This window comes from Parasteatoda tepidariorum, chromosome 5, assembly GCF_043381705.1.
Source record: "Parasteatoda tepidariorum isolate YZ-2023 chromosome 5, CAS_Ptep_4.0, whole genome shotgun sequence".
Lineage (NCBI taxonomy): Eukaryota > Metazoa > Arthropoda > Arachnida > Araneae > Theridiidae > Parasteatoda > Parasteatoda tepidariorum.
Genome location: NC_092208.1, coordinates 88134987 through 88149492, shown reverse-complemented (window position 1 = coordinate 88149492; position 14506 = coordinate 88134987). Strand labels below are relative to the sequence as shown.

General features: G+C 31.4%; 1 protein-coding gene across 1 annotated transcript in view; it reads right to left on the bottom strand.

The window, feature by feature from the left end:
• LOC107445405 (mind bomb 2) overlaps nucleotides 1–14506 on the bottom strand; it is a 55198-nt gene that overhangs the window by 28826 nt on the left and 11866 nt on the right. Inside the window, exons 2-5 of the mRNA XM_043039675.2 lie at nucleotides 6768–7043; nucleotides 4159–4330; nucleotides 2892–2998; nucleotides 1303–1497 (exon numbers count right to left, since the gene is read on the bottom strand). Coding sequence (XP_042895609.1) covers nucleotides 1303–1497; nucleotides 2892–2998; nucleotides 4159–4330; nucleotides 6768–6990 — 697 coding nt within the window. The 5' untranslated portion in view covers nucleotides 6991–7043. The remainder of the gene's footprint in view (nucleotides 1–1302; nucleotides 1498–2891; nucleotides 2999–4158; nucleotides 4331–6767; nucleotides 7044–14506) is intronic.

Below are 14506 nucleotides of genomic sequence, written 5' to 3'. Positions count from 1 at the left end.
ATCTGGACCTCTGTGAGCATTCAAAATGTTTAAGATGATTGACGATACCAACAATTGTGAATTATGTTCTCCACTTGTGTTTAAAAACCTTATTGATTTTTGAATACAAAATATGCTAAGCCAGCCAAAATTTATTGTGAACTTGTTGAGATTCATGAAGAAAATGCAAAGGGTTACAGAATGGTGAGAAAGAGTGTTCAACTATTCAATTATGGAAACACCAATATTCATACTATGTGGGCAACTTTCTGTTGTCAATGAAGATTTAGATGCAAAAGTGAGAGAGAAAATGCGTGAAAATTGTCAATTAACAGTAGGAAAGTTTTGTGACAAGTTTCCTCAAATTTTAAAAAATGTTCTACATGTGATTGTCAAGAATCAACAACAATGCAAAAAAAAAACAGTGTCAGGCATGAAAGTGGACAAAAATAAAAAAAGCTGAACTTCAACAATGCAGACACTATGAGGTGAGGGGGGAGTGTTCTATATAATACTGTGACATCAATAAGATCTTTCACCACTACTATATTAAAGAAAACTCAGCAATATATAAGGCTTAATAATGATAGTTTTAAATTAATTTGCCAGTCAAACATTTTAAATTAAAACAGTCGCTAGCTTTCACCTCAAGATTGTTAGCAACAGTTGTAGTAAATGTGACTGTTTTATTTAATTAATCAAACTTTAAATTAATTTTTTTCAGCAACATCCATCGTACACACATTATTTTCGTCTATCAAACTGACTCCCATCATTAAACTACATTCATCTACCGAAAACAGGTGAACCTGCTGAAGCTCCACCCATTTTTACAGATTATCATACTTTCTCAGGAGTCTACTACAGAGGAAAAAAAGTTCATCTGAAGTAAGGCTATCATTCAAGTGGCTTGGGTTTTGGCAGTTATGGGGGGGATCAATAATTGGACCCCAATAAATTACATTTCTGGAAAATTGTCGGAAATTTTAAAAATTGGGAGAAAAAAGCGGATTGCGGTTTTTTTAATGGAAATCTTAAGTATCTCAACTCTGCAGTGTGCATCGTTTACCTGTGGTTGTCTCTCCTGGAAATCTTTCTTTGAAAAGGGTATAAACTAGTTGGTTTTTTGCTATGACAAATATCTGAACAATGGTGGTAACTATGTCAAAAAATAGTTTCTGAAATACATTCAGGTAAAAATAAATTTTGTTTTGAAAAAAAAAAACATTTTTTTTTGTTGAAAATTTCTTAAATTGTATCTATTTTTCAGGCTTTTTTAAAAAACAAACATGATATGAAAGGAGAAGAACTACTGTAAGTTACCAAGTATAGGAAGATGATCTCTATAGTAATATCCAGCCACTGCATCCTGTGTATATTTTAAATCAACCTTTCCTTTATGGCCTAACCTATAAACATTTGTTGATCCGGATGACCAGGTAACATTAGCAACACTTCTTTCCGATTCATTGTCCCAACCTCTGATGTCCAACACTTTCCCTGTTTTGCCCTCACCACCTGCAAATGAATCAGAAAAATACAGAAATGGTTGATAAAAACAGCAAAAAAATGTTAAGTATGAGAACAAATAAAATACACACATTTTTGAAATGGCGATAACTTCATCAGCCAGGTACTTGATCTTTTTGTGTTCTACTAGTTTACATTTGCGATGGAAAAATAAATGTAAAGTTCAATGCCATTTAACTGTAATGCTTAGGCAACACAGTCAATAACCCTGCTGGAGGAGATACTTGGTTGTTGTGTAGATCCTGGCAGTCGTCTAAACGACCGGTGTGTATACGCAGCAAGGTGCATATTAAATCTGTTTTGGCTAAGAGCCCTTTCATTGGTTATTGTGTAGAAGTTTGGAGAGAAGGGTGCCAACTGAAGCAAAAGTATGCCATTTGACTAAGGTCAAAATCTGTCGCATAGTTGGCTGTGGTATTTTTTAGATAACATTGCCATGCCTGAGCTAGGCCAAGTTTGGGTGGTGGGCTGATAACATGAATTGTTCAACTGACTGAATTACGTCTTATTATACATTTTACCATATATCCATTGTCATCTAAAATATTTTATCTACATACATCAGGGATGTTTGTGACAAAGTGAAAAAAAAATGAAAATTTTATGTGTAAATTATCAATTTATATACCAATCATTATTCATATTTTACATAATTTTTTGAACTAGCGTTTATAATTAAATTACCCAATATTGAAGAACTTCACACTTTTATAGTATTTAAGTCAAGAAAAAACTTACTTCTTACAAGAATCGAGATATTGGATTTTAAAATCGTATGAATATGAATTGCAATATTGGATTTTAAAAACGAAGAAATAAAAATTTCGACATCGAATTTTTAAATCACCTAAATTTGAGTCACAATGTATAGTTTTTAAATCAAATACAAAATTCAATGTTTTATATTACAATCAAGCGGAGACAAATCGTGGATTTTAAACACCTGTGAATACAACTCACAACGCATAACTTTTAAATTAGGTAAATACGAAAATCATTGTTTGATATAATCGTGTGCATAAGTATAACGATATTAGCAGGTACTGGCGCAACCAAAAATTCCATAAACCAAAAGAATCACAAATGTCAAAAGTTTTAAAATTTCTTCAGAATGTAAATTTTCAATTTGTGGTAGTTTGCGAACCAATTTTCTTGAGATTAGCGGAATTTTGCGAACCAATTTTCCTGAGATTAGAGGAATTTTGTGAATATTCGTGGGAAAATCAGCTTCAAGTTTTTAGATCCTGAAAAATGACAGGAAAACCCCGAAATTCCATATTATTCCCGAAATACAATCATCCCTGATATGTAGTACACTTTTTTAGTAATGACTACAAGTTATTATATAATAAAAATATTTGAAAGATAGATTTTTCATTTACCATCTTGATTGCCCCAATCCCAATCTGGACCTCTAACGACTTTAGCATTCACGAATATCCCCTTCATTTGCAGACGTGCAGCACCTTGTCGCTTCGGCATCTCTACACTAAAATATCAAAAAAAACATTCTTTTTTACATATGCAGATTTTAATATATAATTTAATGAAATTGAAAATCAGAATCATCACAACATAAAATAAACACATTATAATCAAAGTTATATTAAAGAAAAATGAAGTAAAATAAAATAAATAAATGAATTCATTTGACATGAAACAGCAATTTATGATTCTCAGCATGGTTTGAAAACAAAGGTTATATTGATTTAAATCAATTTATTTCATAGCTGCCAACACGGATAGAAAACAATCTAGCAGATTTTACAAAATAAGATAAATTTCACGATATTCTTGCAAAATATACTAAATATTTTACATATAGGAAATTTTAGGTATTTTTTATAGTCATTAAAACAGAAAAACTGCAAAATTTTCCAGTTATGATTTCAAATTAAATGATCTTGAAATGTTATGCATTACGTTTATTCATAATTTTGAATAGTAATGGCATTTAATTTATCAAAGATAGTTAACTGAATTTTATAAATGAGGCTGTGAGGCTTGCTTCCCTATGTATTAGAAACCCTATGTATTAGAAACACTAATTTATTCAAGCAAGCAATTATCTGCACAAAAATTCTATTTCAATAGGGATTTTTTTAAGGAAACTTACTCAATTTTAGGAAATTTTCTAAAATGTACAAAAACAAGGAAAATTTTTATTAAAGAAGTAGATCAGGAGAAACTGGCAAAATCCAGTAGAGTTGGCCAGCTGATGTTGTCGTCGTCCGCCAATAAGGCAGAGGGGGAGCGATTTCCTTATTTTCTAGCGGCGCCATCTATAGCCAAGAATTCAACTTCTGACACACCCATACGTGACACCCGTTTATAGAGCAGACCCATTCTTACATCCATTCATTAGCCCACAGATTGTCATTTTGACCTGAACCAGAGAACGATCAAATCTCCAATTCAATACCTCCAAATGAATTGATTTGTGATGGAAACATAGAGGACTTTGTGACCCAACATATTTAACATGCACCAGTCACCACTTATACTACGAGGGGAGTCTTCGGCCGGCTACTCGGACTCCCATTCTCACAAGCGTGAGTCCAGCTCCCTGCCAATCAAACTATCCCGGCCAGAGTTGGCAGCTATGTACAATTAATGAATTTGTCTATATAAAAAAAATTAAAGACTTACCCAGATGATGCAGCAGTTTCAAGTCTCAAAAAAGGATGAGTGAGATCATGTTTGTCAGACATGTAGCATTGAGTACACAGGTCAAAATCAAAGCAGCGAGTGCATTTCCATCTCATCCCAGCAATGCCTTGCTTACGGCAAGAGTCACAGATAATATTAGGATGTTTCACCCCTACAAACATTTAGAAAACATTTTTCCCCCTTCATATTTGAGCTATGATATCACAAATTTCTGAACACTTACCGATTCCTTCAAAGTCTAAATATTATTTATACATATTTTCTAATACTAAAGTCTAATACTAAAATATAACAAATATCTGGGTGAATCGATGAAAAATATTTTTTTAAAATCATATTTACTATTTAGAGAAAGTCAAACCAAATTTTTGGATGTGAACTGAAAGAACAGAGGAAAGTAATTTTTCTCTTTATATATATTCCTTATTATTTGCTCACTAATTATTATTTTTTGGTGTAGTTTACTCATTAAAATAAATTTTATGAAATTTTTTTAACTAAATTTTAATGGATTTTAAGTATTTTTTTAATTAGAGGTAGGCCTAAGATCAGATGACCTGACTGTGCGGAAGAAGTTTTTAAAATCATAAGAATTACTAACAGGAGAACAAGTGCAAAAAAAAAACAAAAAAAAACGGAGAATGGAGAAAGGTTCTAGAAAAGGCTCTGGCCCACAAAAGCATGCCAATAAAAGAAGAAGTACTTTTTTAATAGTTTAGTCCAAGTTAACCAAAAAGCTTTAAAAACAGTTTTAAAACATTCAAAAGTCTTAAAAATTATATTTCCACAAAGAAAAGTTCCATAAAACTAATTTTTTTAATAACAAAATAAATACATACAAAAATTGATCTCTTTAAGTCAGCACGGAAACAGAAGTAGCATATAATTCTAATAAATCCTTGATGACAGTAGAAACATTGTCTTTCTTTTAAATGATATAATATGGAAATTACATATTGATGGGAAAAAAATGCTTTTTATTTTTTTGCTCTCCAAAAAAAAAAAAAAAAAAAAAAAAAAAAAANAAAAAAAAAAAAAAAAAAAAAAAAAAAAAAAAAAAAAAAAAAAAAAAAAAACGAGTACTGAAATTTCTAAAAGTTAAAATTTTGGTAAAATATAGTATACGCACACACAAGTAGTTACCAAAACTATGTGCAATTAGTACACAGTCCCTCAGATGAAAATTTCATTTTATCTTCATGAAATGAAGAAAAGAAATGAAAAAGTGATGTCTTAAATCCAGATGAAAAACTTTGATTTCAAGAATGGCGGTAGTGATCTACAAATAAAATACCGTCAGCTTCGCAACACGACGGTAATGGTTTAGCATCATCAGCTCAGAAAATAGCAAAAACAAAATTTCCTCACGATTTTAAATTTGCCCTTGGAATCGACAGAAATTAGGCTCAATATGTAAAACGCTAAATTAGAAATATGTAAAACGACAGCAATTAGATTTGTCATTACTGTCTACCACCGTTCTAAAAGTCAAGGCAAAAGTTTTTTTTTTTTTTTTTTTTTTTTTTTTTTTTNTTTAATGACAAATCTAATTGCTGTCTCTCATCTCCAGAAAGCACAAAAGAATTTCGCAATAATCTTAAAAGAAAGTGATAGTTCATTTAGCAATTGATACGATTATTTTTAATTATTTTGCGCAAACAAAAGCTTGAAATACCATGTTTTTTACCAATATACCAAATAGCTTTTAACGAGTTGGTAGGGTGAAAAATTTCCAGACAGTTCCAGGTTCTGGGGTAAAATTACAGTTTCCTCCGACTTTCGCAGTAGTTTCCTCCGACTTTCACATTCCAGGGTGTGCGAGCTGTGTTTATTATAATAAAAATATACATTTACAAAAATAAGGTCAGTTTTTTTAAAAACAAAATCCATCGGGCTCGAGGATTCTCAATCCATCAGGATCTAGGAATAACTCTGAAAACATGGGTAACCTTAAAAATTTTTTTTAAGCAGTGATATTAATTTTGTTAAATTTGTTTTAGGCTTACAGCTTGTTAGAATTTATAAATTACAGAAAACTCGTATAAATTGTAAAATTACGCGAGTAAATTTAAACATAAATCCAAATAATTAAACTTAGTAGAATATTAAGCCTGTTCACACATCGCTTCGTAAGCAAAACATAAGCGGAGGGATACACCGGAAGTTTTCTACATTTCTTCCGGTTTTAGGAAGCTTGCAGTTGTTTACATTCAGTCAACTATCCACTGCAAAAGTTTGATCTTTCGCTTTTTTACTTTGTCATCTTTCTTTATGCTGGACATCTGGGATCCCGCATGATGCAACTTACGACTATATTGCTTAAATTTTATTTAAGTTTTAATTTGGCTCTTCTCCTTTTCATCTTTGACGATTAATACACCTTAAATGCTGATAAAATATAAGCAGTCTATCTCGCCAAATGCTCATTCATAAGTTTATAACTACTTTTCTTAGAATTAAAAAGTCAGGTAAAATATCAGACGCATGTGAGATTTGTTGACATTTCTGTATCATTACATTTTCCTACAACTGATCAGTCATTATTTGGGACACCCAGTATTAGACATGAAACATAGAAAACAACTTACCTAGTGGTGCATTATCTAGAATGCGCAAGTCAAAGGCCGATTGGTAGCCCACCCTGTAATTTGTGCGAGAGCCTGAATCCCATTGCACGACCACCGTTTTGTCGGGAGAGGTGGTGCTTCCGGGCTTACCGATCTCCACCACAGTACCGACATGGCCTTCTCCGTCATCTTGAGTACCCCATTTCCAGTCAGGCCCCCTCACAACACGCAGACCAACTTCCATGTGAGGGTCAATTTCAATAATTTTATAACTCTTGTTAGAGATTCATCAGAAACCTAAAAAAAGAAGAAAAGAAAATTTCTTTATATTTTATGAGGAAAAAATTTTTCGAAAAACTAGGTAGACAAAAAAACCTGTAAAAATTCTATGTTAAATTCACTTTTTTCAAAAATTTTTTATTTCTCATCATCAGTGGAATGTCAGCCTAAGGCTTTATTTTGAAGAGATTACCCATCAATCCTGTGGCTATCAATGGTTTTTAACCCTTCAGGATTTCAAAATATCTAGCTAAACTAAGTTTATTCATCACAATCTGTTATTATGTTATACTCTCTTTATTATGTAATACAGTAATTGATAATTATGCAACACTTTAAGATAAAAAATATTTAATTATCGTTTTATAATAAAACGATATAAAACTGCGTTCAATTAACAAATGCTATTAAAATAACGAGTAAAAAAATAACGATAAATAAATACGAATTTTAAAAAAATAAATTTGCGGATGACGTTGCAATGGAGATCAAAGCAAAATAATTAAGCTTAAATTTGATCACAACAGAATCGAAACAAGATCCAGTGAAACCAAACGTGCTTAAATACAATTAAACATTTTGGGATATTTTGATTAAACAGTTTTTAATGTTGATTTATAAATTTGTTTCTTTTCAAGAAGCTAAAATGTTTGTGAAGCAATCATTGGAGTAATTCAGTGACGTGGTCTAAGAGTTTTTAACAGTCAAGGTTCGTGAATTGTTTTTGCATCTTTAAAAAAATAATAAACAAAAATCCGATTCATTCGATTTAAATCAGATTTTTTATATTTAAAACGCATTTTTAGCTCTTTAAAAAAAAAAAAAATATTAAGAGGTTTAGTTTTTTGCTCATTAACCCCGTAATTGCTTCATTCGCTACTTTTTTTTTAAAAAAAGTAAATATTTTCCACAAAAACAGAACGTTTCGTTTTAAAAATAAACAATTATTGTAGCTTTATGTAAGAGCATTTTGCTACTTTGTTTATCGTAATGAAATAGACGATTATCTAGATTTGAAAAATAATCAGCTGTAATTGAAAAAAAAATTTACCTAAGGAAAACAAGAGTGATTCAATAAGAATAAATAAATGAGAAATATTTTTATTCGTTAACGAGACTTAAAATAGTTTAAGCAGGAAATGGTTATTATCGCTCTTTATTGAGAAATTTTTAAAAATTTATTTAAGGAATGTTAGTAAATATTCTTGATAGTAAATACTCTTCAATATTTTTTTTATTTTTTAACATACATTTAAAACACAATGCTTCGTCAATGTTGTTAGCAGTCATGTCTTGTCTAGTCGAGCATAAAATACAAATAGGTGAATTAAAAAAATAATAATAATAGAAAGGAAGAAAAAAAACATCAATTCGAGCGCGAGCTTATAAAATAAAGATCACGTGAGGGGAAAAATAACTTTTCTACAACAATGGATTAATAGTAAATATTTTAAACAAAAAACATATCAGAAAAAAGCACTGAAAATTGCAATAACTTTCGAACAAATTGGAATTTCGAAAGAAAGTTCTCTATCAGCAGTCAAATTTCAACTCCATATAGTTGCATTTCAGCTCAAATAGGGTATTTTTTTTCCCAGACAAATTTAAGTCTATTTTCAAACAAATGGTCGAATCTTTATTTTTTTAAATTCCGTTTTACTCCCTGTAATTTTTTCCACAAACCTCGGTAATTTTAAGTTTGCAAATCACATAGATTTTGCGCAAAGAAGCAAAATGTAACGAAAGGGGGAAAAAAAGAAAGAAAAAAATGAAAAAAATACACAAAAAGCATTAAAAAATACAATGGATTTTGAACAAATTGGAATTTCGAAAAAATACTTAGTGTTTAGTTCATTAACAAATAGGGTCCTTTCAGTACACCAAATTTCACCACTGTGATTGCATTCCTGAGGCCTGTACTGCAGCCCGCATGGTATTTTTTTCCCCTTCCAACAAGTTAATAATTTTTGAGTGGTTAATGATTCTAACAGTTAATTCTTGAACTAAATATCGAATGTAAAATTTGTTTTATTTCATTGTACTTCCTGCATATTTTTCTACAAAGCTTCAACATTTCTGCGCAGCAAAACAAAAAAAGTAACGTTAAGTTGAACACCCAAAACAGCGGCGGCCCACCGATAATTTTTTTTTTTTTAACTATCGAGAGATACTTTAAGAACTAGTTTATTCTTAGTTTAATTTTATAAATATAATTAATAGGCTCCGAGCCGTGGTGGCTCAGGGGGTAGAGAGCTCGCCTTCCAATAAGGTGAACCGGGTTCGAATCCCGGCGATGGCTGGTTGATTCGAATTCCGCACCGACCACAGTGCTGACGTAAAATATATCCTCAGTGGTAGAAGGATCATGGGTTAGAGTCCCCTTGCTGTCAGACTAACCATGGGTGGTTTTATTCTCCATGCAGTGCGGGTTAGTTCCATCAATAAAGTCCTCCGTGAAGGCAAATCTTCTCTGAATACTTGATCCAGGAGTTCCCTTGTCTTCTGGGTTGGGTTCAAAATTACAAGGATGCGGAGTTGAATATTGGTAGTAGTAAACTGAAAATTTGGTCGGCTGTTCAACGATGGGTATAAAATAAAATTAAAAGGCTCCGTCCCTTGTTCTTTGAACTTTGCAAACCATGTTCACTGCGCTAGCTACGAGGTTAAACCCATTTGGAAAAAGTGATTTAGCGTAAAATATTAGGAATGTAAAGCTATCGTTAATATCTTCAAAACAAATTTCGTTTCAAAAAATTAAAATTTTACGTCAATAAGTAATTAATTTTTTTTAATTGAAATAAATGAGATGCAATAGAAAAAGTTGCAGAAATAAAACAATCATGTTTAAAAAAAAAAAAACGTGTTCGAACAGCAGAAGAAAGCGTTGACGATAGATATGAAAGACGTAACTTAAGAAAGAAGACTTACCATTCTATTTTTTTTTAAACATGATTGTTTTATTTGTTAATACCTAAAAAGCCTAACAGAACGATTAATATTCATTTTTCAGTGAATAACAAAATAGCGATGAATAAAATTGCTATTGAACTTGCATAAGTATAAATAAAACGTAATATATAGAACACTTTGTTTGTAGATATGAACTATTCAATTATTCTCAACTTATAGCTCAGTTTGCATCAGCCTTTCGTTGTCTAGGAGGGAAAAAAATTTTATTGAGAAATCAGTAAACACGTACGTTTTCGCTTTCATGCTTATGACAGCTCACACGCTTGATATTTCAATTATTTGCTTCCAACACCAAAAAGAAATGAGAACTTCTCTTTGTCGCCGTGAAATATATATATATATAGATACAACTGAAATTTTATTAAAAATAATAACAAAAATTTAAACTATATCACTAAATTGAAAATTGCTTATTACAATCAAATGCATGATTAAAATTTCTTAAAAATGGAATCGAAATTAACAAATAATTATTAGTTATAAACAGCAAAAAAAAAAAAAATTTAAAATTCCAAAATTAATTTCAAGGGTCTTTGTTTTAAATTTAAAAATCCATATTCAATAACAGCACTAAATTCTCAGTCTGTTCTTGGTTTGCATTCTGAAAAAGTCAGAAGCATCATAAGATTTTCAAAGCAACGTTTCAAACATGCTGCAATTTAATTTACAGTAAGTCCTTAGTGCAAATTTGATAATACAAACATATTAACACAGCAATTTATTCACACTAAATTTTAAAACTATGAAAATCAATAAAAAAGTGTAAATTGATAACTGCACGCTTTCTCCTAAAAGAAATCATTCGATTTAAATCGTAATTTAAAGCAACGAACCTTTATAACAGTAAAAAATATATAACAATTCAATTTCTTTTTTTTTTTTAAAAAAAGGAAGAATTTATTAACAGAGGAAGAAAGGAGGCCACTTCCGATATTTCTGCTTCCTAGTGTATTTTTTCAATGAAAAAGAACGGAAAAGTGAATGTACCTTTTAGCAAACAAGCAGGTACATTTGTTCCAACGTGTTTAGGAACAAACTACAGAGGGAGGAGGAAAAAAAATAATTTTTTTCCCCTAAGGCTGATGACCGTTTGAGCGAAACAGCGTCGCTCTGCAAAGGTCAAATAATTGATGCACGCAACAAAAACAACGTTGTCCTGCCTAGGGATAGCGTAGAAAAATGTAAATAAACGTGAAGAACACATGTACATATATCGCCTCCAACCTATGCGAGTTCCAAGGCATGCAGAACGAAAACGCCATATAGTCAAAAAAATCAGTATATGCACCAGGTCATTTTTTTTATAAGTGCCTGTATAACTAACCCAATGAGTCCGTAAATTATTTTATAATAAAAATGGACCTTTCACAAAAATATTTAACGGTTAAAAACGAACCATTGAAAAATATTTCATTCATAAAATAAAGTCTTCATAAAAAAAATAATTAAAAAAAAAAAAAAAATCGATGACGTGATGTATTCATTGCAGGGGCCCGCGCCACGCATTCACCAAATGCTTTAAAATCGTAAATTTGACGAATAAAATTGTGTTTTGGCGAATGATTTTTCCACTGGAAAGAAAATATATATATAAAAATTGCTAAGATTTGCATTTGACGAAGACTTTCGAAAATTGACAAGAACTTTAGATATTTGGCTAATTTACTGGCTAATAATTTGAAATCTTTAGCGCGGGCCCTAGACATGGTCAGTTTTTTTACAAATTCATAAAAATAGAACCATCTACAAAGACTGGGCAGACCACTGGTTGTTAAAAAAAAAAAAAAAAAAAAAAAAAAAAACTACTTTTCGCAAAATTATGAGTAGATTTCTCACAAACATAACTTTCCATAAAAAGAATCGATCTCTGTTTATATTTCAGGGGGGGCGGAATTAAACAATGTTTTTATGGGTTTAAACACGGACCCCCCCCCCTCCTCAGCGACCATTTTCCCACCCAGACATTTTCCCACCCAGACCAATAAATAAATAGAATCGTCTTAAAATAAGAAGTACAAATGGTTATGAGTTAAAATTTGTCAGGAAAGATAAATTTTTTGTGAATTTTGATTGTCATCGAAGATATTTCCGTACTTAGACGAAGCACAATAAATTTTATCAAACATTTCCCACCTCATCAAAATTAAACATTTTTATAAATAATCATGAAATGATAAGAATTTTAACATAAAAATTGTAGAGAGGAAAATTTAAAATATATTCAGACTACTAAAACTAAACTCAGTGGCGCGACAGCCCATTAAGAGGGCCAAGGCCGACTGTGCCCATCTCAGTTTTCTTGACCTTGGGCTCTGGGGTGCAGGAGCATATGTTCCGGTCAGGTGGTCAGCCGAACGTATAACACCCAGNGCTAATTTACTGGCTAATAATTTGAAATCTTTAGCGCGGGCCCTAGACGTGGTCAGTTTTTTTACAAATTCATAAATATAGGACCTTCTACAAAGACTGGGCAGACCACTGGTTGTTGAAATTTTCGACCAAATTTTTTTAAAAAAAAAAAAAAAAAAAAAAAAAAAAACCCTAATTTTCGCAAAATTATGAGTAGATTTTTCACAAACATAACTTTCCATAAAAAGAATCGATCTCTGTTTATATTTCAGGGGGGCGGATTTAAACAATGTCTTTATGGGTTTAAACACGGACCCCCCCCCTCCTCAGCGACCATTTTCCCATCCAGACATTTCATCCAATAAATAAATAGAATCATCTTAAAATAGAAGAAGACAAATGGTTATGAGTAAGTAAAATTTGTCAGGAAAGATAAATTTTTTGTGAATTTTGATTGTCATCGAAGATATTTCCGTACTTAGACGAAGCACAATAAATTTTATCAAACATTTCCCACCTCATCAAATTTAAACATTTTCATAAATAATCATGAAATGATAAGAACTTTAACATAAAAATTGTAGAGAGGAAAATTTAAAATTATATCCAGACTAAATATGCTAAATTATCCTAAAATGTATCTTTTTTATTTATTTATTTTTTTAAAAAACAAAACTTGGAACTCTTATTTATAAAAGCCACACTGTAAAATCCGTGGGCTCAAAAATTATTTTAATAATTAATGAATAATCATTTTTCTTAGTAAAAATTCTTGTAGTTATCGCTAAGATTTTTAGTAACTCGCTTTCAAGTCTAATGGTGGAATCTTGTAATACAACACTTCCCGACTAGTTAGAGCACATACATCTCTACTGGAGCACTTTGCCAGATAAAAATGGAAGTTTCAATCGTTTTTGACCGATACTAATAAAATGTTCAATCGAATACAGAAATTCGAATCTAACCCCCCCCCCCCGACTAACTAGCTCGCTGAAATTAAATCTAAAACTTGGCACCGGATGATAATACAGGTTTCAATCATTTTTTGTAAACGCGACTAGCTAAGTTTATCACTCTATTATTACCACAGAGAAATAATTTATTGTAAATCAATATCACGCCCCCTTTCTGAGCAATTAAAGTTCTCTAATCTCCAATGGATCTTTTTGTTCGATCAAAAGACAAGTTTCAATCGTTCTTTGGTCGCTATAAGCAGAATTTATTTTATTTTACTATCGGGATTGAACGGCCCTCCCATTTTTTGGATTTACAACTGTCAATATTCAAGTCTGTAGCCTTGCAATTTTAAACCCAATCCAGAAAACAAAGGAACTCCTAGATCAAGTATTGGGAGAAGTGTTGCTTTTATGGTGGAACTAACCTGCTTTTGAATAAAAGGGAGATGAAGAGACCAAAGGGACTTTAACCCCTAATCCGTTTATCACTGAAGTTATATTTCACGTCAGCACTGTGGTCGGTGCAAGCCGGGTGCGGAATTCGGATCAACCAGCTATCGCAGGGATTCGAACCCAGTTCACCTCATTGGGAGGCGAGAGCTCTATTCCTTGAGCCGCCACGGCTCTGTCCAGACATTTTGTGAAAGGTCCGTTTTTGTAAAATTGTGAAAAAATTACTCGTAATTTGTGAATATAAAATAAACGTTAAGTCACATTCTTTTAAGCCGGGTTCGGCTTTTGTGAATTTGTGCAAATAGGGTCCGGTTATTGCAAAGAACTTTTTCAAGGAGTTTTTAAATTGTAAATAGATACAAGATTATGCTCAACACTGTAAAATTATAATAAAAAAATTTAATTTTAAAAAATAAACAGCAATTGCTGCTACTAAATTAGATATGCAACATACAAATATTTGGTATTTAGCCTATACTGCTCAACGCAGAATATTCATTTCGGACGAATAAAGGAAGAAGCGTCTGCCGAAGACTTCCTGGGAAGGGTTTATTCGATTAACAAAACAATAATGAAGATAATTCTAACTTGAGATTCATTTAAACTGAAATAGTTGCAGTGTTATAGTAGTAGCACCTTGGATACATATGTACTATAAAATAGTATCTTTCTCTTGATATACATCTTCAAGAAAGAATAAATAAATGAGATAAATTTTCTTTTGAATATATTTATTTTTAGTGGTAAGAGTAC